This window comes from Hordeum vulgare, chromosome 6H (genome assembly GCF_904849725.1).
Source record: "Hordeum vulgare subsp. vulgare chromosome 6H, MorexV3_pseudomolecules_assembly, whole genome shotgun sequence".
NCBI lineage: Eukaryota > Viridiplantae > Streptophyta > Magnoliopsida > Poales > Poaceae > Hordeum > Hordeum vulgare.
The window spans coordinates 128,602,908-128,623,725 of record NC_058523.1 but is presented as its reverse complement, the minus strand read 5'-3'; the positions used below and the strand labels follow the sequence as shown (position 1 = coordinate 128,623,725).

Sequence of the window (20,818 nt, the reverse complement as noted above, 5' to 3'; positions counted from 1 at the left end):
CGTCAATAGTTGATGGTTTGTAAAACCACTAAGTTTCAAGAAAGGCAAGGGCTAGAAGGGATACTTCGTGAAACGGCAAAACAGTTGCTGCACTAATGAAGAGACCCAAGATTAAACCCAAACCCGAGACTAAGTGCTTCTGTAATGAGGGGAACAGTCACTGAGGCGGAGCAACTCTAGATACTTGGTAGATAAGAAGGCTGGCAAAAGTCGAAAGAAGTGTATTTGATATACATGATGTTGATGTGTACTTTACTAGTACTCCTAGTAGCACGAGGGTATTGGATACCGGTTCAGTTGCTAAGTGATTAGTGACGCGAAATGAAAGCTACGGCATAAACGGAGACTAGCTAAAGGCGAGGTGACGATACATGTTGGAAGTGTTTCCAAGATTGATATGATCAAACGTCGCACGCTCCCTCTACCATCGGGATCGGTGTTAAACCTAAATAATTGTTATTTGGTGCTTTGCGTTAAGCATGAACATGATTGGATCGTGTTTATTGCAATACGATTATTCATTTAAAGAGAATAATGGTTACTCTATTTTCTTGAATATTCACCTTCAATGGTTTATTGAATCTCGATCGTAGTGTTACACATGTTCATGATATTGGTGCCAAAAGATACGAGTTGATGATGATAGTACCACTTACTTGTGGCACTACCGCTTGAGTCATGTTAGTATAAATTGCATGAAGAGGCTCCATGCTGATGGATCTTTGTACTCACCTGATTTCGAATCACTAGTGACATGCAAATCATACCACATGAGCAAGGCCTTGTTTTCATTGAGATGAAATAAGATAGTAACTTGTTGGAAGTGATACATTTTGATGTATGCAGTCCAATGGGTGCTGAGGCACGTAGTGGATATCATTATGTTCTTACTTCACTGACGATTTGAGTAGATACAGGAGTATTTACTTAATGAATCACAAGTCTGAAATGTTGAAAAGTTCAATTCCGTTTCAGAGTGAAGTTCGTCGTAACAAGAGGATAAACTCTCTACGATATGATCATGGAAATGAATATCTGAGTTACGAGTTTTGGTACGCAGTTAAGACAATGTGGAAATTGTTTCGCAGTTCATGCCACCTGGAACATCATAGTGTGATGATGTGTCTGAACGTCATAGCCACGCACTATTTGGTATGGTGCATACTATGATGTCTCTTATCGAATTACCACTATCGTTTATGGGTTATGCATTAGAGACAACCGCACTCACTTTAAATAGGGCACCGCGTATTTCCGTTGAGATGACACAGTATAGACTGAGGTTTAGAGAAATCTAAACTGTCGTTTCTTGAAAGTTTGGGGCTTCGACACTTATGTGAAAAAGTTTCAGTCTGATAAGCTCGAACCCAAAGCGGATAAATGCATCTTCATAGGATATCCAAAACAGTTGGGTACATCTCCTATCTCAGATCCGAAAGCAAAGTGTTTGTTTCTAGAAACGGATCCTTTCTCGAGGAAAGGTTTCTCTCGAAAGAATTGAGTGGGAGGGTAGTAGAACTTGATGAGGTTATTGAACCATCACTTCAACCAGTGTGTAGCAAGGCGCAGGAAGTTGTTCCTGTGGCGCCTACACCAATTGAAGTGGAAGCTGATGATGGTGATCATCAAGCATCGGATCAAGTTACTACAAGCCTCGTAGATTGACAGGGTCGCATACTACTACAGAGTGGTACGGTAACCCTGTCTTGGAGGTCATGTTGTTGAGCAACAGTGAACCTACGAGTTATGGAGAAAGCGATGGTGGGCCCAGATTCCGACAAATGGCTGGAAGCCATGAAATCTGAGAGAGGATCCATGTATAAAAACAAAGTGTAGACTTTGAAAGAACAACTTGATGGTCATAAGACTATTGAGTAAAGATGGATCTTTAAAAGAAGACAGACGATGATGGTGATAAGTCACTATTAAGAAAAGCTCGACTTGTCGCAAAGATGTTTTCGACAAGATCAAACAGTTGACTATGATGAGACTTTCTCACTCGTAGCGATGCTAAAGGTCTGTTAGAATTATGTTAGTTGTTGATGCATTATTTATGAAATATTGCACGTAGGATGTCAAAACATTGTTTTCTCGACGGTTTCCTTGAGCAAACATTGTATGTGATACAACCAGAAGGTTTTGTCGATCCTAAAGATACTAGCAAGTATGCAAGCTCCAGTGATCCTTCAATGGACTGGTGCAAGCATCTCGGAGTTGGAATATACACTTTGATGAGATGATCAAAGATTTTTGGTTTGTACAAGGTTTATGAGAAACTTGTATTTCCAAAGAAGTGAGTGGGAGCACTATAGAATTTCTGATAAGTATATGTGGTTGACATGTTGTGGATCAGAAGTAATGTAGAATTTCTGTAAAACATACAAGGTTGTTTGAAAGGAGTTTTCAAAGGAATAACTGGATTGAGCTACTTGAACGTTGAGCATCAAAGATCTATGGAGATAGATCGAAAGCGCTTAATGGAAGTTTCAACAAGATGCATGCCTTGACAAGTTTTGAAGGAGTTCAAAATAGATTAGCAAAGAAGGAGTTCTTGGTTGCGTTGTAAGGTGTGAATTTGAGTAAGACTCAAAACCCGACCACGGCAGAATAAAGAGAATAGACGAAGGTCGTCTTCTATGCCTTAGTCGTAGACTCTAAAGTATGCCATGCTGAGTGCCGCACCTGATGTGTGCCTTGCAGCAAGTCTGTTGAGAGGTACAGAGAGTGATCCACGATTGAATCACTAGCAGCGGTCAAAATTTATCCTTAGTAACTGATGGACTAAGGAATTTTTCTCGATTATGGAGGTGGTTGAAGAGTTCGTCGTAAAGGGTTACGTCGATGCAAGCTTTGACACTAATCCGAATAACTATGAGTAGTGAAACGGATTCGTATAGTAGAGTAGATATTTGGAGTATTTCCGAATAGCACGTAGTAGCAGCATCTATAAGATGACATAAAGATTTGTAAAGAACGCACGGATCTGAAAGTTTCAGAACCGTTGACTAAAACCTCTCTCACGAGCAAGACGTGATCAGACCCCATAACTATATGGGTGTTGGATTCGTTGGAATCACATGGTGATGTGAACTAGATTATTGACTCTAGTGCAAGTGGGAGACTGTTGGAAATATGCCCTAGAGGCAATAATAAATTAGTTATTGTTATATTTCTTTGTTCATGATAATCGTTTATTATCCATGCTATAATTGTATTGATTGGAAACACAATACTTGTGTGGATACATAGACAAAACACTGTCCCTAGTAAGCCTCTAGTTGACTAGCTCGTTGATCAAAGATGGCCAAGGTTTCCTGGCCATAGGCAAGTGTTGTTACTTGATAACGGGATCACATCATTAGGAGAATCATGCGATGGACTAGACCCAAACTAATAGACGTAGCATGTTGATCGTGTCATTTTGTTGCTACTGTTTTCTGCGTGTCAAGTATTTGTTCCTATGACCATGAGATCATATAACTCACTGACACCGGAGGAATGCTTTGTGTGTATCAAACGTCGCAACGTAACTGGGTGACTATAAAGGTGCTCTACAGGTATCTCCAAAGGTGTTAGTTGAGTTAGTATGGATCAAGACTGGGATTTGTCACTCCGTGTGACGGAGAGGTATCTCGGGGCCCACTCGGTAATACAACATCACACACAAGCCTTGCAAGCAATGTAACTTAGTGTAAGTTGCGGGATCTTGTATTACGGAACGAGTAAAGAGACTTGCCGATAAACGAGATTGAAATAGGTATACGGATACTGACGATCGAAACTCGGGCAAGTAACATACCGAAGGACAAAGGGAATGACATACGGGATTATATGAATCCTTGGCACTGAGGTTCAAACGATAAGATCTTCGTAGAATATGTAGGATCCAATATGGGCATCCAGGTCCCGCTATTGGATATTGACCGAGGAATCTCTCGGGTCATGTCTACATAGTTCTCGAACCCGCAGGGTCTGCACACTTAAGGTTCGACGTTGTTTTATGCGTATTTGAGTTATATGGTTGGTTACCGAATGTTGTTCAGAGTCCCGGATGAGATCACGGACGTCACGAGGGTTTCCGGAATGGTCCGGAAACGAAGATTTATATATAGGATGACCTCATTTGATTACCGGAAGGTTTTCGGAGTTACCGGGAATGACGAATGGGTTCCGAGAGTTCACCGGGGGGGCAACCCACCCCGGGGAAGCCCATAGGCCTTGGGGGTGACACACCAGCCCTTAGTGGTCTGGTGGGACAGCCCAAAAGGCTCTATGCGCCAAGGAGAAGAAAATCAAGAGAGAAAGAAAAAAAAAGGAGGAGGTGGGAAGGAAGGGGGACTCCCTCCCACCAAACCAAGTCCAACTCGGTTTGGGGGGGGGGAGTCCTCCCCCTTGGACTCGGCCGACCCCCTTGGGGCTCCTTGAGCCCCAAGGCAAGGTCCCCTCCCTCCCACCTATATATACGGAGGTTTTAGGGCTGATTTGAGACGACTTTTCCACGGCAGCCCGACCACATACCTCCACGGTTTTTCCTCTAGATCGCGTTTCTGCGGAGCTCGGGCGGAGCCCTGCTGAGACAAGGTCATCACCAACCTTCGGAGCGCCGTCACGCTGCCGGAGAACTCTTCTACCTCTCCGTCTCTCTTGCTGGATCAAGAAGGCCGAGATCGTCGTCGAGCTGTACGTGTGCTGAACGCGGAGGTGCCGTCCGTTCGGTACTAGATCGTAGGACTGATCGCGGGATTGTTCGCGTGGCGGATCGAGGGACGTGAGGACGTTCCACTACATCAACCACATTCTCTAACGCTTCTGCTGTACGGTCTACGAGGGTACGTAGATCACTCATCCCCTCTCGTAGATGGACATCACCATGATAGGTCTTCGTGCGCGTAGGAAAATTTTTGTTTCCCATGCGACGTTCCCCAACAGTTATAATGTGCGGGAAATGATTGTTGTCTCAACGTGGTATTTATGGTGGAAAAGACAAAAGTTGGTGCATAAGGAAGCAATTCAGAATGTTAATGAGATCTCAATGAGGATCCTAGCCTTTACATCAAATTTCGTCAATGCATCTTCCCACAAGGCTGCTATGAAAAAGGGGGGTTGGTCTTGTCCCCCTAGGGGTTTTGTAAAACTTAACATTGAGCCTTCTTTTGACCACGACCTACTTAGAGGTTCAATGGGAGTGGCTCTAAGAGATGATAAAGGCAGGTTTATCGCTGGAGGAAATGGGAAGATTGACTATTGCACGGATGTTCTCACGGCGGAAGCTTTCGCCCTAAAATTTGGCATAACATTGGCACAAAGGGTAGGATGTCATCGCCTTATTATTAACTGGGACAACATGAAGGTGATTGAGACCATGCACGATGGAGGACAATCGATGGGAGCGGGGCGGCAATCTTCAATGACTATTTTCATTATGCATGTGACTTCATTACTACTAGATTCGAACACTCTAATAGAGAAGCAAATAAAGTAGCGCACGAGCTTGGTAGACTAGCTAGATTTTCTTTAGTCAATGATTGGTTTGAGGAACCTCTTAATGATATTGTAATGCTCCTCATAAACGATGTAGTGATATTGCTAATGAATAAAATTCATGTTTAACTTCAAAAAAGGTACACAGAACGTCGTCTTTTATCTCCAGCTTCCAAACAAAGTCGTTCCTCCATAGCATTTATAGTCGGACTCCTCATACCCGTATCAAACGTCCGGGCAGGCCGACCAGTCACTGAAGGGTCACAAAAAATCGACCCAATAGGGCCCCTCAAATGGCCCTCAAACGCCTGGGCTGACCCGCACCCCTCATATCCAGCCCAAATATGGGGCGGATATGGGGGAGCCCAGGCGCGCCCGGGCACGCCCGCCATGTCACACTGATGGCGGGGCCCCACGCGAACTCGCCTGAAAACCCGAAGGCCCGACGGGCGCATCGGCCCTCGTTGCAGTGTGAACGTCGCGTGACGCCGCTCTGGCTCCCCGTCCGAGGCCATAGCTGGCTATTTAAGTCGCTCGACGTCCTCCAGCCCTAGCACATTCACCTCCTACCTCCCTCCGCCAACACCCGAGCCTGTGTGCCTCCTCTCCCCCGCTCTCCGGTGTCATTATGGTCCTCCGTAGGATCACCACCTACGCTCAGCTCACGCCGGAGCGCCGCATGCAGATCGAGGCGGAGATCCAGGCTCGGCGCGCCACATGCATCACTGCGGGCCTCCCTCCGGACTCGCTAGAAACAGAGAAGGAGGAGCAACCAGAGGAGGAGGTGTCGGATCGATGGAGAAGGACGAGCCAGAGATCCATGCTCCACGGTTGAACATGGAAAAGGCGGAGGCGGAGTTCACCGTCGCCCGAGCCGGTGAGATGGCGGAGCAGCAAGCCATCCTGGATTCCATCCAGATGAGACCGAGGTGAAGGCCAACCGCCGGTTCATCCGACAGAGACAGACGGAGGCCGACGCCCTCTTCGACGAGCTCGAGGCGGTGATAGCGATAAAGGAAGCCGCAACGGAGCAATCGGAGGTGGTCGTAGCAGAGGCGTCGGGAGAGGTGGAGGTACATCTACCGCACATCTATCCGTCTGAGGGCATGGAGATTGTCAAAATCTTTGACAAGGAGTAAATAGTTTGTATGTAGTATGTAGGTTTATATGTTTGCACGTTTTTATATGGATATGAGAAATCTAATGTGAGATGTTCGAATGCAGGTGCTTTTTTTAAGGTGTGACCGGTCAGTTTTCGCGGACGCTTTTTTTAAGGTGTGACCGGTCAGTCTTCGCGGACGTGTCCGGCCGCGTTCGTGGACGTTTGAGGCGTCATTTTTACAAATTGTGGTTCTAGATGCTATCACAAGGCACAAATCTACCACCCATCGAAATACAGGTCACAACTCAACCGCACATTAAAAGGTTGTCCTCCACTTTCTTTGTTTACCTGTGATAGCGCTTAATGCTTGCCGCATCAGCTATAATTAAGTGTGATTTTAACAAGTTGGGGATAACTATATCCCATCTTCTGATCAGCGGGCACTACGCCATCATTTGTTTAAACCGCAGTATTGTGCTGAGGTTAACTTGGACATTGATTTTTTGAAGGTTTTATATAGTCTGACCAATGTAAGTCCAAAACAGTTCCTTTTTTTTGCAAGTCCAAAAGCGGCCAAGATTTAAAAAAAACGATGATTCCAACGCTTTAGGCCTGTCTTTAAAAAATACTTCCTTTGTTTCTAAATATTTATTTTTTTAGTGATTTTATTATAAACTATATACGAATGTATATAGTCATAATTTAAAGTATAAGTTCATTTATTTTTGCTTCATATGTAATTCCTAGTTGAATTCTTAAAAAGACAAATATTTAGAAACAGAGGAATTATAATATAAAAACGTTTTTAACACTATATTAATATTAAAAACGCTTTTATATTATAAAATGAAGGGAGTAATTATTATTCAGTGACTCTTTTAATTTTAGAAAAATTGCATGCAGTAACTCATCAAATCTAGTTTGAGCACCAATGAAACACACAAACAAAAGAACTTGTAAAATAAAACAAAATTCAGAACTGGTCGCCTTACATATGACGAATTTCATTTCAGAATGCATTTCTACAATTTTCTTATAAATATTAAGGTAGCTGCACCAACCAACCCAAGTTTAACACTATATGTTAATGATTTTCTGGTTAAGCTTCCATGTTTGCCTCTCCATAGGCAGGCAAATATGCATGGATGTCAACGTCATGTACCTTGTCTGGTCAACAGGGAAAGGGATGTCCTTCATGGTTGGTTCACAGTGAACCCAGGTCACAGGAAAGCTCTCTGGACCATAAATCTCAAGTATATTGGCCATGCATGATGGGGGCCATAAATTATTTTGTTAGGTATGCCGGCCATGAGAAGGAGCAGACAACGACGGATACTATTGCTGCCGAGATCGTTAAAGGGTAGTAGCACTGTATCAAGAAGCAATCATATTTCTCCTGCAAAGTAAACCAAGCAATCATATCTCCTATTATTTTCACAATTAAATTTGAGTAAGGCAATGCATTGTTCTAAGCATGACCATAATTCGTCAATTATGTTTCTCTCTTGTATCCCAAGAAATTTCTCTCAAAACAGGCTCATAAGCAAAATACCCCAAGTAATTTTAAGATTGACACTAACTAGGTCCTAATCAATCGTCGCAGTTTGCATCACCATGCTCGGGATGTTCCGAGGAAGCCCTAGATCCGGGTCTCCCGTATCCGACAATGACTACATTTTGAGTGTCGTTCTCCCTCCTGGGGGCATCGTTTTAGAGCAAGTGTTGGCTGAAGGTGGCAAGAGGTGTAGCGGTGTTGCATCTTCATCACCGACGATGGCGGGTCTCGACAGTGTGGCACAGTGGGGTGTCGGTGTTGGATGCGTGTTGATGGACACGTGCGAGAGGATGCTCTATCTGACACCATGGTGGCGTCGACGACGGTGATCCTAACAAGGTTAATGCATTGATCACTTTTGAAGATGGAATGGCGAAAGATGCGCGCACATGTGATGCACGTTGATGGTCTGCTGGACCGGTTGGTGCTCCCGACTCGCCAGAGGGCCGGGGCACATCATTAACTTTATATGTATGGCAACATTGTGCGTCGAGAAGGTGGTTTTGGGTTGATTTATGTATTTAGGTTATAACATTTTATGTAATAATATAATAAAAATGAATGTGTGCATTGCTCGATGCAAAGGCTAGGGGTTATCCTCCTTTTCAAAAAAAAAAGAGTCATAATTAATTAAGTGTTTTTTAACACAGTACAAACGCAAGCGTTCGTATACACATGCATACACTCCTCCTATAAAAGATACACGCACACCCTACCCCTATGAGCACTTTCCAAAGACTGAGTCGGTATATCATCTTGAAATTTACGAAGTCGCTGTAAACACCTCATCATCGATGGAAACATCTCCTACCACTGAATGCGCATCGCCAAAAATCTTAAAATAAATTCAGCAATAAATGCAAGCATCGGGATTTAAACCATGATAAAAATGAGAATACCTAACCATCTAATCACAGATTGATTTACCTAATTAATTAAGTTTTGACACGTCAAACCTGAGGCAAACTTTTTTTAGATGACACCAAGCCACAGGGCATGAGACCAACTCGAAACGCAGCCATTTCTTTTTTTCTTAACGGTAACAAAAGAAAATTGACGTCGCTGAAATTTCAAATAGGTTGCTACAATTTCTGATTTTATTGTGTATTTCAGCTAAATTTACGTGGATCTCGGACGACGAGCATCGGGGTACGTGTTGCCTTTTTGGCCTTGAGTGCTCACTGGCATATTTCCCATGACGATGACAACTTTAAGCATTGGGTTCCTATTATAAACACTAACAAAATAACCAAGTAGCACTAGTTAACAGCTAATCTCCTCATCTTGATGATTAGCCACTGCCCACCGCAATAAACTTGGCCCCTCTATTCTTCCCATGACGATCGCGACGCGCGGAAAGAGAGACCCGCCCACATTGGATCGACCGATCGATCGCGCGAAGATATCTTTCTCCAAATCCGCCAGGTGCTTTCAGAAAGTTCACGAGACTCCTTGCGCAACGGCGGAATAAATGAAAACAAAGGCATGTGAGGGGGGGCAGGAGAAGGTAGCTGAAGAACTAATTGCATTCCATAAACGAGCAGCCGGACAAAACCCCGAGTGAAACCGCCGGAAAGCAAGTTTGCAAGGTTTGCTCAACATGGACAGCCGGCTAAAAATGGCAAAATGCTGAATAAACAAGCTACGGGTACACATGAAACTTTTTCCTACTCGTGTATGATTCAGAGACAACTAATTCTACTGAAAACGGGAAACATCACAGGGTGGAGGCTAAAGTGCTCGGCTTCACAAAATGACAAGCCCCTGATTCTCATGCCCATGCTGATCGATCACTTTACTATTTTCGTTTATGTGGTAGTATAATATTTAATTCCCAGAAGCAAATAAAAAGGACGGTTTCTTGATTCCCATTGGAAAAAATAATATTTTCATGGAATATTCTCCCATTATTGTGAATTATTATGAGAAAAATACACGGGGCACCAAATAAAGAGGTTTTGCATGTGCAACCCCCACTGATTAGTAGGAAAACCACACTACTACAACCGCAAACCATTTCCCCTTTAAAATGCCTCCCACCATCTTCTCCCTCCCTCCTCCCCTCACTTCCATTAGTTAGTAGAGTAGTATTCAGGTTAATTAGGAGGAAAGAGAGGAGAGGAGGAGAAAACGATGACGAGGTCTCTAGAGCCGGCGACCGAGCACAAGGCCTCGTCATCCTTCGGCAACCTCCTCTCCATCTTCCTCCGGGCCAGCTCCTCCGAGCCCAAGCCGCCGAGGCGGAGCTTCGACGCCGAGGGCGTCGTCGGGCTCGGCATCGTCGCTGCCATGAGCCGTGCGTGCCTCACCGCCCAGCCGATCGCAATCGGCGCCGCGGCACGTCGCCGCGCGTGCGAGGTGGACGAGCTCTCCGAAAGCTACACCTGCGTCATCACGCACGTACCCACCGGCGGCGGCAAGGGCGGCAGCGTGCGGAAGCGCGTCTACTTTGGGTTCGGCGACGGCGGGAACGGCTGGTTCGTGGAGGCCGGCGAGGAGGAGCCAGCGAGGGCGGACGACTTCTTGAGCCGGTGCTGCCTCTGCAACAAGAGGCTTGATGGGCTCGACATCTACATGTATAGGTGAGTGGTTAACCAACCAACAACTACAGATTAGTTAGTACGGAGTACTTCATATCGCAAGGAGCTAATAACTTATGCCATACTGGAAAAAAAGAAGCTACAAGATGCATATAATCCTTCAAGAATCTCACATGATCATATCAATTTGTATGGAATACATTCCTACTGTTCCTTTTTTCTAAGAAGTTTGTGAGAATTTTAGCTATCTACCATCCTTTAGGAATCTCCTTTCCTTGCTTTTGTTTTGGTTGTGTGGACAGTGAACCTTCATGTCTGTTGGACCAAGCAAAGTTTGATGTACATCACATCTTAATTTCTTGTTTTATTTAGGTGAGAATATTTTCCACCTCCCTTTCTCAGAGAACAACTAGGGGCAGGTCTACTGTTGAAATTAAGAGATGTCAAATATGCTTATGAGTTCGGAGTAGCAGTAATTATTCTTTGGCCCTATATTACTTTCACCTCAAGCCATTCATTGGTCCTTTGGTTTAAAGATGTCATGATTATGTGTTCCTGGAACACAACCTAGTTCAATCAGTTATCCTTAAGAAAGCATAAGATAGATAAGTTGTAACAGGTGTATAATTTTATCTAACAGTTCACCTTAATAAGTCTCAGCATAGTTTAATAAGATTTGTTTTACTCTTCCAGCTCCAATTCAGAAATAGGTATTTAGGGGTGACGCGGTAAACATTTTCTTTTCGAAAGTAAATAGCCAGATCTGCTTGTGTATTTTTTCATATGGCATGCACCTCGCATAAACATCTTTTTAAATGGCAAGCATTGCCCATAATGACTTTACTATATAATATTTCAAAATTCTGTGACAAGAAACAGTGACTAATCACTCGCTTACCTCTCTTCCGTTCTTGAACTCCAACTGCAGGGGGGAGAAAGCCTTCTGCAGCTCCGAGTGCCGATGCCACCAGATGCTGATGGACGACCACGCAGAAAAATGTGGACCGGAAGCCCTCAGAGCCAACAGCTACTCAGCCTCGCCATGCTCCGCGCCCATGTCCTTCTCCCCCAGCGTCGCGGCGGCCTAGCCGACCGAGCTGCCTGATGTCGTCAAGCTGCTCCTCGGTTTGTAGTAGCAGAGAACATAGAGATCTAAAAGATCTTTTAAGCGAATTAAAACATAGAGTAATTACTTAAAAAAGGTTTCTGAACTGTGGCTCAAATAAAAGAGAGGAAGGGAAGTTTTGGGGTCATGTCCGCCGCAAGATGTTCAGTGCTGTGAGTGTGATTGCATTTCTCTGTACCGAGAAGCGGGGGTGATTGTCACTCTGCAGAGGAATTTGACGCTGTGCCCTGTTCTGAAGTTTCAGGAAGAGAAGCAGCTAATTTGCTGCATGTTGAATGGGTTAATTGGCTTGGGGTAAATATTCCATTACTAACAAAATTGTTCCAAGGAATAGTGGAATTTATAGATGGCATTTCAGATTCCAGTTCTAAACTCTGGTAAATCGCAACAGAACATGACTTCCAGAGGCCTATCCCAGTCACAACTGCGGTACATCCATATGGTCCATGCATGTGCATGCAGATTGCAGGTGCCCAGCCAAACTCAAACTTGGAATCTCCACCATGCACCCACATCATTGTTCCCGTGCCACATGCCACAGTCATTCCAATGTTCCCTTGTGGTCATGGGTATCAGTTGGTGTCATCAAGACACACTCCATGTTTAAAGTTCATCTCGATGGCATTCTCACAGAGCATCAATGGAGAGCAAGAGAGCTTAGCATTCTGTCAAACCTAAACGCTAATTTGTTCCCAGGTCCAGGTCTATAGATGGCGGCAGTCCATTGCATGGAGCATGAGCTGCAAAATATCGTCTTGCCATCTGGTGGACTAAATTTCATTTACCATCACTGCCCAACGTTACCATACCACTCCACCCCTCCGGGTTTCAACCACCAGAAGGCAATTCCCTCTATCAGCAAGCAGAACCCCAGTATTGTCTGTCGCGTAATTGCTTCGGCTGTACCTTGAGCACCATCATTCGAACAATGGAGAACAAATATCTGCATGTTCTCTAATGATATGTGCGAGTTATAGGTGCCTGGTAGTAAGGCCACTAATAGCACGAGGAAGAATCAGGCCACCTTTCAGGGGCTATGAAGGGAAGCTCGCCATCATAGCCGTCCGTTTGTCAGGTTCTTCAGCAAGCTGAACAACATCAGCATTCACCATGCATTCATGTCTATCGGCAAGCAGAAGAACGGTATGTGTAGTTGAGCAGAGCCTGCCCAGACCTGCTTCAGTTGTATTATGAGCATCATCAGTCACATAATGGAGAAGAAATCTCTGAAAGTGCTCCCAGGATATATACGGCACGAACAACAAACATAGAATCTGAAATGCTCAAATTGTAGGTGGTGAGGCCACTAATGCCAGGAGAGCCGCAAAGTCGAATCACGCCACCATTAAGGGGTATGTAGCTTTTGCTCAAAAGAAAGGGGCAATCCAGCAATGAACTGAAGTTCTCCATAATGGCTGTCACTTGTCGTGTTCTTCAGCAGGTAGAACAAGATCGCCAATCACCATGCATGTGTGTCTGTTAGGCATGCAAGGTCAGCTGATGGATCTCAGGGGTCAGGGTAATGCAAAGTACTTGGTGCAGAGAGGTTAATGAGTGTGCATTTGCTGTTAGCGGGATGTTGACTAAATACAACAGTAATCTATGTGAAGTAAAGAGGACAGAGTATCCCATAATTGGCACTGGGAGATGACATCTGGCGTTAAAATTGCCATGATTTATTAACATGGTCAGTAAACCAGCATTTTTGCAAGAGAAGGTCCGTCCACATTAGCCAATTCATTGTAACTTCACAGAACTATCATGGCAGGTCCACTGATTTCTCCATACTCTATGTTCACATGGTGGGCCTGGTGGCATGTTGCCACATATGTTCTAGCTAAAATCCCTATCTCCAACTTCAAATATATTCTGCAAGGAGAATATGACGTCCATGATATCTGGCAAGAGCAAATCCGAACATGGCTTCTCCAACAGAATCCAGTTCATACTTTAAGATGGGATTTGGAGAGAGAGAGAGAGTTGAGAGGCAAACTCTAGATAAATGCCGCATTCTTTTTAATAAATTACTCCATCAAAGGCACATCGTATTTTTCTCGCAAAAGAAGGCATCTCGTATTCACTAAACCACACAAAATCAACTACTCCCTCCGTTTTTTGAACTAAAACCACGACAAGAATTGTGGAACAGAGGGTGGTACCAAATGTTATGCAGTTGCATAATTTTCCTCCTTTTGAAAATAATGGAATTACATAATGCTGATCTATGGGTAGTGAGGAAAACATTTAATCACTTTGTATGACGCTATATTATTTTCATTTGTCATTGGCTCATCTGAATTAGCAACATCTCTAATTTTGAGGGAGATGTATATATTGTCTTTTAAATAAGTTAAGCCACTGATTCTTATCATCGTGTACATATAATCATGAGTTCATGGCTAAAGCTTTGTAGCTGCATAATGATGCGAAGGATATCATACTAACTTGATGAACAATAATACAACTCTAATGATAATGAGATGTGTATAACCTTAGAATTTCCTCGAAATTAGTTACTGTCAAACTATCAAAAAATGGTGTGTGCAAAATTCAACACGTATCTGTCAGAAAGAACAAAGAGAAGAAAAAAAATGGATTAGTGTGAACAGCATATGCAGGAAAAGTTATGCAGGTCATCTTGCTCAACGGGTCCATTAACAGAACCACAGAAGCTGAATGCAACCTTATAAATAGTGAAAGGTGTTTTGCTGCCGCACGGAACTAGTAAAGCCCACCCATTACAGAATGGAACACGAAATGACATCTAAATCCATTCAATCAATTGAATTAGTATCTTTAACCTAGTCCGCATATGTAGTATATGCCAGTGTAGAGCAACTATGTAGCATCCAAAGAATTTGTTCCGTACCCACTCAGATGATAAAGCTTAAAGAATAAAATCGATTCATCGGTCTTCTCCATATCAACAACGAAGAGCTAATGTGTTGTACCAAATGCTTTGTCCTTGGTGAGAAGAACGAAATCTAATTCACCAAATGTGGATTACACGTGTTTGCTTTTGAAACGAGAACGCATAATGTTACTTCTCCCGGAAAACCAATATGTGTAAACAATATTGTTGATGCCACAACAAAATTCATATATATAGAGAGAGAACTGGTACATGCTAGAAGAACATGGCTATAATAATTTAATAAAGAATCAAAAGATTTTGTAGTAATGCAGGAGGTGTGACTATACACCCTTTGAACCAGGCTCGAGTCCTCTTCGATTAAGATTTGGATGTCTATTATTATTTCATTAAACTGATATATCTAGCTCCTCACAAGTATCCCTCAGTACTGTTGCAGTTCAAGAAAACAGACATGGTAACTGGTAAGGGAGAGCATATTGATGCCCGGCTAAAAAAACATTTTCGCTAAGTGTACAGTGTGCACAATCACTATGATTTTTCCGAGAGACTTGCAGGTATGTCACGTTATTATGACTGCAACCTCCGATTAACACAGTGTTACAAAATTTGAAATCCAAGATAGATCCGAGTCAAGGTTCCTCAGAATGAACTCTACATAAATCGAGGGTTCAGTTCTGGTAAATAGGCAATTCAGTCAGACATGGGAGCCTGATAGCACCTAGCTTCCAAAAGGACATGAACCACATGCTGAGAACACATTCAATCTTTCCAAGTTCCAACTGTATCTGCATGCCGTCAAGGTCTAACTCGGGGAGGCTCAAAGAACGAAAAAGCATTTGTTGTGTGAAGAAGGCATAATGTAGAGCACAGAATGAAATAACTTTGCAGTTTGCACGCAAGAGTGCTCATTCTTAATTTTGCATTTCCACTAGCCTGTAGACTATTTATCGACACAGCTTCAGTAGAGAATAGAATCCTTTAGCACTACTATGGCAAAGCTATCTTGAATGATGGAATCCATGAAGCAGCCTTGATTCTTCGTTCATCTTTGTCCACATAAATCCACTACTATTTTATAATTCCTCAGTACAGCCCAGATTGTACGAAACACCATAGGTAAAAAGTTGAAGGGAGAATTTTTTTTCCACTATAAATAGACACTAGTCAGTATGACTACGCAAGTAAAGAACCAGCACCCCCTCCCCCCCCCTTTCCACGCCTAACCCCTCCAAAAGGAGAAAACATTCTTCTTAGTGCCACACAAGTACTAGAAAAGAATGAATAATTCTCCTGTAGTACACCTAAAAAGCCTTCGAACTTTCTGTGCATTTGTAGCCACCAAATTGTCCTATTTTGCCAAATCTGCACAGCAATCTATGAAATACTCCTGCCAGTTCATCTGCCACACAAACCCACTCTTTATCCAAGTCACTTATTTCGCCTTGATCTCATTTGCTGGATATGAAGCTCTGAAGGTCCTTAACTCCCAAGATAAGTCAAATACTCTGAAAGACTTAGACGTGTTGTTTACTTCTGTCTCTGCATCAACTGTCTCAAGCATGGCTACTGTTGAAATGGAGGAATTCTCAAGCAAACAACTCTGGATTTTGGCAATTTTAATGCTGATTGGTAGTGAAGTATTCACTTCAATACTTGGTCTTCACTTTGTGAGGGCTAAATTCAATTCAGAAAATTCATTCAACAGAAGGGACCAGATATCTCATGTTGATATTGAATCTATTAATGTTACAAACTTTGATCCCACCGCTAGCCATGGCACAAAAGATGGAGCGTCATTTTCCGAATTCCACCTGGCAAACAAACAACATGTTGATCCCAAGACAACTGCACTTTTAGGTACTGCAGTGACGGTATATCTTCTGATAACAAACTTAGGGAGCTCCTTACTTATTTACCTCTACCTTAAGCTAGTACCAGATGCACAGGAAGTTCTGAAGAGAAAAGGGATTGGGCTCTTTTTATTTTCTGTATTTACGGCCATATCCTCAGTTGCAAACTGTGGATTCACTCCGGTAAATGAGAATATGATTATCTTCCAGAAGAACTCCGGTCTGCTATTGCTAATTATTCCTCAGATACTAGTAGGAAATACATTATTTGCACCATGCTTGAGATTCATGGTGTGGTCACTCCAGAAGATTACCGGGAAACAAGAATGGTCTTTCATTCTTGAGCACCCAAAGGCCATCGGATACAGGCATCTTATGAGTACAAGAAAGTGTGCTTATTTAATTTTGACTGTTGTGGGTTTCATCATTCTGCAAACCATATTGTTTTGCTCGTTCGAATGGAGTTCCGAGGCTTTGCAGGAAATGAGCAGCTACCAAAAGATAGTAGGTGCTCTTTTTCAATCAACCAATGCGAGGCATGCTGGTGAATCTATTGTGGATCTGTCGAGCATCTCTTCGGCAATAATAGTCCTATACACCGTCATGATGTAAGTTTCTTCTCTAACCTTCTCCCGGAAATAATAATGCTCGTTACAAAGAGAATTTCCTCGATTTACTGCAGCACTTACGTTAATAAAAAAATCCTGAATTTACTGCACCCTTACATTAGGCAAATAGGGGTTCTATTGAGTAGGTTGAATGATATGCAAATATATCGTACTTAACGAATAGCTTTATCTCGTATAATAGAGTAAGATACATCAGATTATCTAATGTATGCTATCATTCAGAAGAACTATTGTTAAGCTATACTTCTTAACACATCAACTTGTATCAGGTATCTTCCCGGTTACACATCATTTTTACCCAATTACGACGATCGGTATTCTAAGGACGAGAAGAGATACAACAGAAAAGGGTTGTTGGAGGACTGGATCTTGTCCCAGTTGTCTTATTTGGCTATCTTTGTCATGCTAATTTGCATCACTGAGCGAGAAGCACTGACCACAGATCCACTTAATTTCAATGTTTTGAGCATACTGTTCGAAGTTGTAAGGCAAGTACTGAAATTCACTACATTCTTAAGAGAAACTCATGGTTATTTTTGCCATGATTATCATTACTGAACTTGTGGCTCCGATGACTGATTGTTGCAGTGCATATGGAAACGTGGGCTTGTCAATGGGTTACAGCTGCAAGAGGCTACTCAAACAAGACCTACGCTGCAAGGATGCTTCATATGGGTTTGCTGGAAGATGGAGCAACGAGGGGAAAATGATTCTGATCATTGTCATGGTCTTCGGGAGGCTTAAGGCGTCCAATTTGAAGGGAGGAAAAGCATGGAAGCTTAGATAGCATCAACTCTGTGAGGGCCTAGTATTCTCCCTCACAAATATGATGCATACTTCGGACATACATAACAAACCGCTACTGAAAGCATAAAAAATATGGTGAAGGCCTGGAGGGTGCTTGTTCACATCGGCGCTTTTCCTTCACGAATAATCTGCTCCTTATGCCGGTAGGATATATGAATAAAAATATAACAGTAAGCACATACTGACCTACAGGAGTGTTTGGTTTCCATTTACCATAAGCATCGTCATACACATCGCCCTGGTTTCCCCACGTCAATGTGACAATACTCAATCATCTAGCGTCCATAATTTACCCTTACTAGTTCATACTTGATTCATTCTCCACGCATTCACGAAAAAAGGAAAGCGCAGGTAAATTCAAAACAAATAACACGGTAACAAAACTTTTGGAGATCAGAGTTATCGATCTCGGCCCTAGGCCCTAGCACACGTGATGGCACAGTGATTGATGCCTGGTGGGGAATGGATGGGTGGCTCGGTTCCATGACATGTCCAATGCATGAACATCGCAGCTAACGCAAGCAACCACCCTGAGTCAAACCACGGAGACGCATCCCTAGCCGGTAGCCTAGGGTGACCTCTTACGACCGCGGCAATCCGCGCCGCGACGGAGGGGGGCCGCGCGTGGCAGCGGCCGAGATGATGAACCGACGAGCTCGAGAGAAGTACCTGCGTCTCGCCGGGTGGAATGGACGGCGCGGCGGAGGAGCTTGGAGCGGGAAGGACGAGACGGGCGGGAGGCGGCGGCTGATCGAGCGGGGGCCGCACGCCGGCGAGTGGCCGACCCGCGCCGCGAGTGATGAGGCCTATTCAGTTCGTTCACGGGCCTGTAACTTCGCTCGGCCTGATTAATTTGTTTTCTCCGTCGACAAAACAGGCCCGTGAACACAGTATGAGTATTAGAGCAACTCGTAAATCCGGGACCTCCTATTCAAAATCAATAGTTAGCGAATACACCTTATAACGATTACTCTCACATTTACAGGTTGTAACAAATGACGCACTGCATGTGTGTCATTTGTCGCAATAAGGGAGTTTTTTTTTTCGTAGATCCGTATTTTCAAAACATTTTATCTTCTAAATTATGCGTTCAAATCTCGAACCGTTTTCATCGTTGGCTTTCTCGCGTCGAGATATTCAAAACTAAATATCATGTAGATAGATTTTGACGAACTTTTTTTTCATGAAAAAAACGGAAGAAAAAAACCACACGAAAAAACCGTGCCTTACGTGATAAAAAAAAACAAAAAACGCGGTTTTTTCCTTTTCCAGAGGCACGGGTCGTGCCTCTCGCGAAGTCAAAACCGTGCCTCTCACGGAAGCAAAAACCGTGCCTCTCGCGGAAAAAAAGAAGAGCGGAAAACGCGTTTTTTTTTCACTTCGGGAGAGGCACAGGCGTGCCTCTCGCAAAGGCAAAACCGTGCCTTTCGCGCAAACAAAACCGTGCCTCTCGCAAAAAAATACAGAAAACGCGTTTTTCCCCTTTCAGGTGCCTCTCGCGAAGCCAAAATCGTGCCTTTCGCGGAAGCAAAACCATGTTTCTCGGCAAAAAAAACAGAAAACGCGTTTTTTTTCCTTTCCGAAAAGCACGAGTGTGCCTCTCGCAAAGGCAAAACCGTGTCTTTCGTGAAAGCAAAACCGTTTCTCTCGCAAAAAAAGAAAACGCATTTTTTTCCCTTTCCGATAGGCACGGTTGGGCCTCTCGCGAAGGCAAAACCGTGCTTCCTGCTGAAGCAAAACCATGCCTCTTATAAAAAAAACAGAAAACAAGCTTTTTCGCGTATAAAAAATAAAACGTGTTTTTTCGCGAAAATTTATTTTCATCCAAATGCTACGGTTGCTCCCCCTCCTATTTGCCACTAACTGCGGCAAAGAAGTGGAAATCGTAAAAACTGACTGCGCAATAATATCTGGGAATCGAACCCTCGACCTGTAATAGATACGTGCTGTAATAGATACGTGCGATGCACTAGCCAGTACACTATGCAATCTAGGAGTACTTTACAACAATGACAGCACTAGTGTTAAAGAACAATAGGCAACCACGAAAAATGAAAAACTAAAAAGGTGAGCATTTTTCAAATTCAAACTATTTTTACAAAACTTGATTGTTTTTTAATTTACAAAGTAATTTCGAAAATATGGAAAATTTTATAAGTTTGTGAACAAAATATAAAAACTGTAGCATTTTCAGAATATGTGAATTTTTTTGGAAAACAGGGTCATATATGGGAATTCCAAAATATTTTCGAATTTGTGAACAAAAATAAAACATGTGAACATTTTGAGAATTTGTGAACAAAATTGGAAATATTAACATTTTTTAAATATGTTAACAAATTTCTAAATTCAAAATATTTTTTTGATTGTTGAACAAAGTTACAAAAACAGGAAAAAAATTGCAATTCCAGAACATTTTTATAGTTCTAAATAAAATTACACAACAGCAGCATTTTTAAAAATTCAGGAATATTTTTTCAAATTCCGGAACATTTTATCAAATTCCGGAACATTTTTTCAAACTCCAAAACATTTTTCCAAATTCCAGAACATTTTTCAAATACGGAACATTTTTTCAAATTCCTGAACATTTTTTAAATTCCGAACTATTTTTCAAATTTTGGAACATTTTTTCAAATTATGAAACATTTTTTGAAAATCCAGAATATTTTTGAAACAAAAACAAAAAAAAAGAAAAAAAACGGTTCAGGGAATCTTCTAGAAAGTTCCCAAAACCGGAAAAACCGGCTGGAAACCTCTAGAAGGTTCCCAAAACCGGGATCGGTGAAAGTATTAACGGGCCGGCCCAAACCCCGTTGCTCGCTCGCACCTCCTATGCGAAAGGTCGACAAT

General features: G+C 42.8%; 2 protein-coding genes across 2 annotated transcripts; both read left to right on the top strand.

Moving 5' to 3' along the window:
• The first annotated feature begins 10,037 nt into the window (after positions 1-10,037).
• LOC123404115 (FCS-Like Zinc finger 12-like) lies at positions 10,038-12,088 on the top strand. The gene is made up of 2 exons (XM_045098039.1): positions 10,038-10,720; positions 11,607-12,088. The coding sequence occupies exons 1-2, from the start codon at positions 10,272-10,274 to the stop codon at positions 11,764-11,766; spliced, it is 609 nt and encodes a 202-aa protein (XP_044953974.1). The 5' UTR covers positions 10,038-10,271; the 3' UTR covers positions 11,767-12,088.
• A 3,787-nt stretch (positions 12,089-15,875) lies between these two features.
• LOC123402592 (probable cation transporter HKT6) lies at positions 15,876-18,736 on the top strand. Its single transcript, XM_045096518.1, has 3 exons — positions 15,876-17,137; positions 17,428-17,646; positions 17,747-18,736. The coding sequence occupies exons 1-3, from the start codon at positions 15,957-15,959 to the stop codon at positions 17,943-17,945; spliced, it is 1,599 nt and encodes a 532-aa protein (XP_044952453.1). The 5' UTR covers positions 15,876-15,956; the 3' UTR covers positions 17,946-18,736.
• The last annotated feature ends 2,082 nt before the right edge of the window (positions 18,737-20,818 follow it).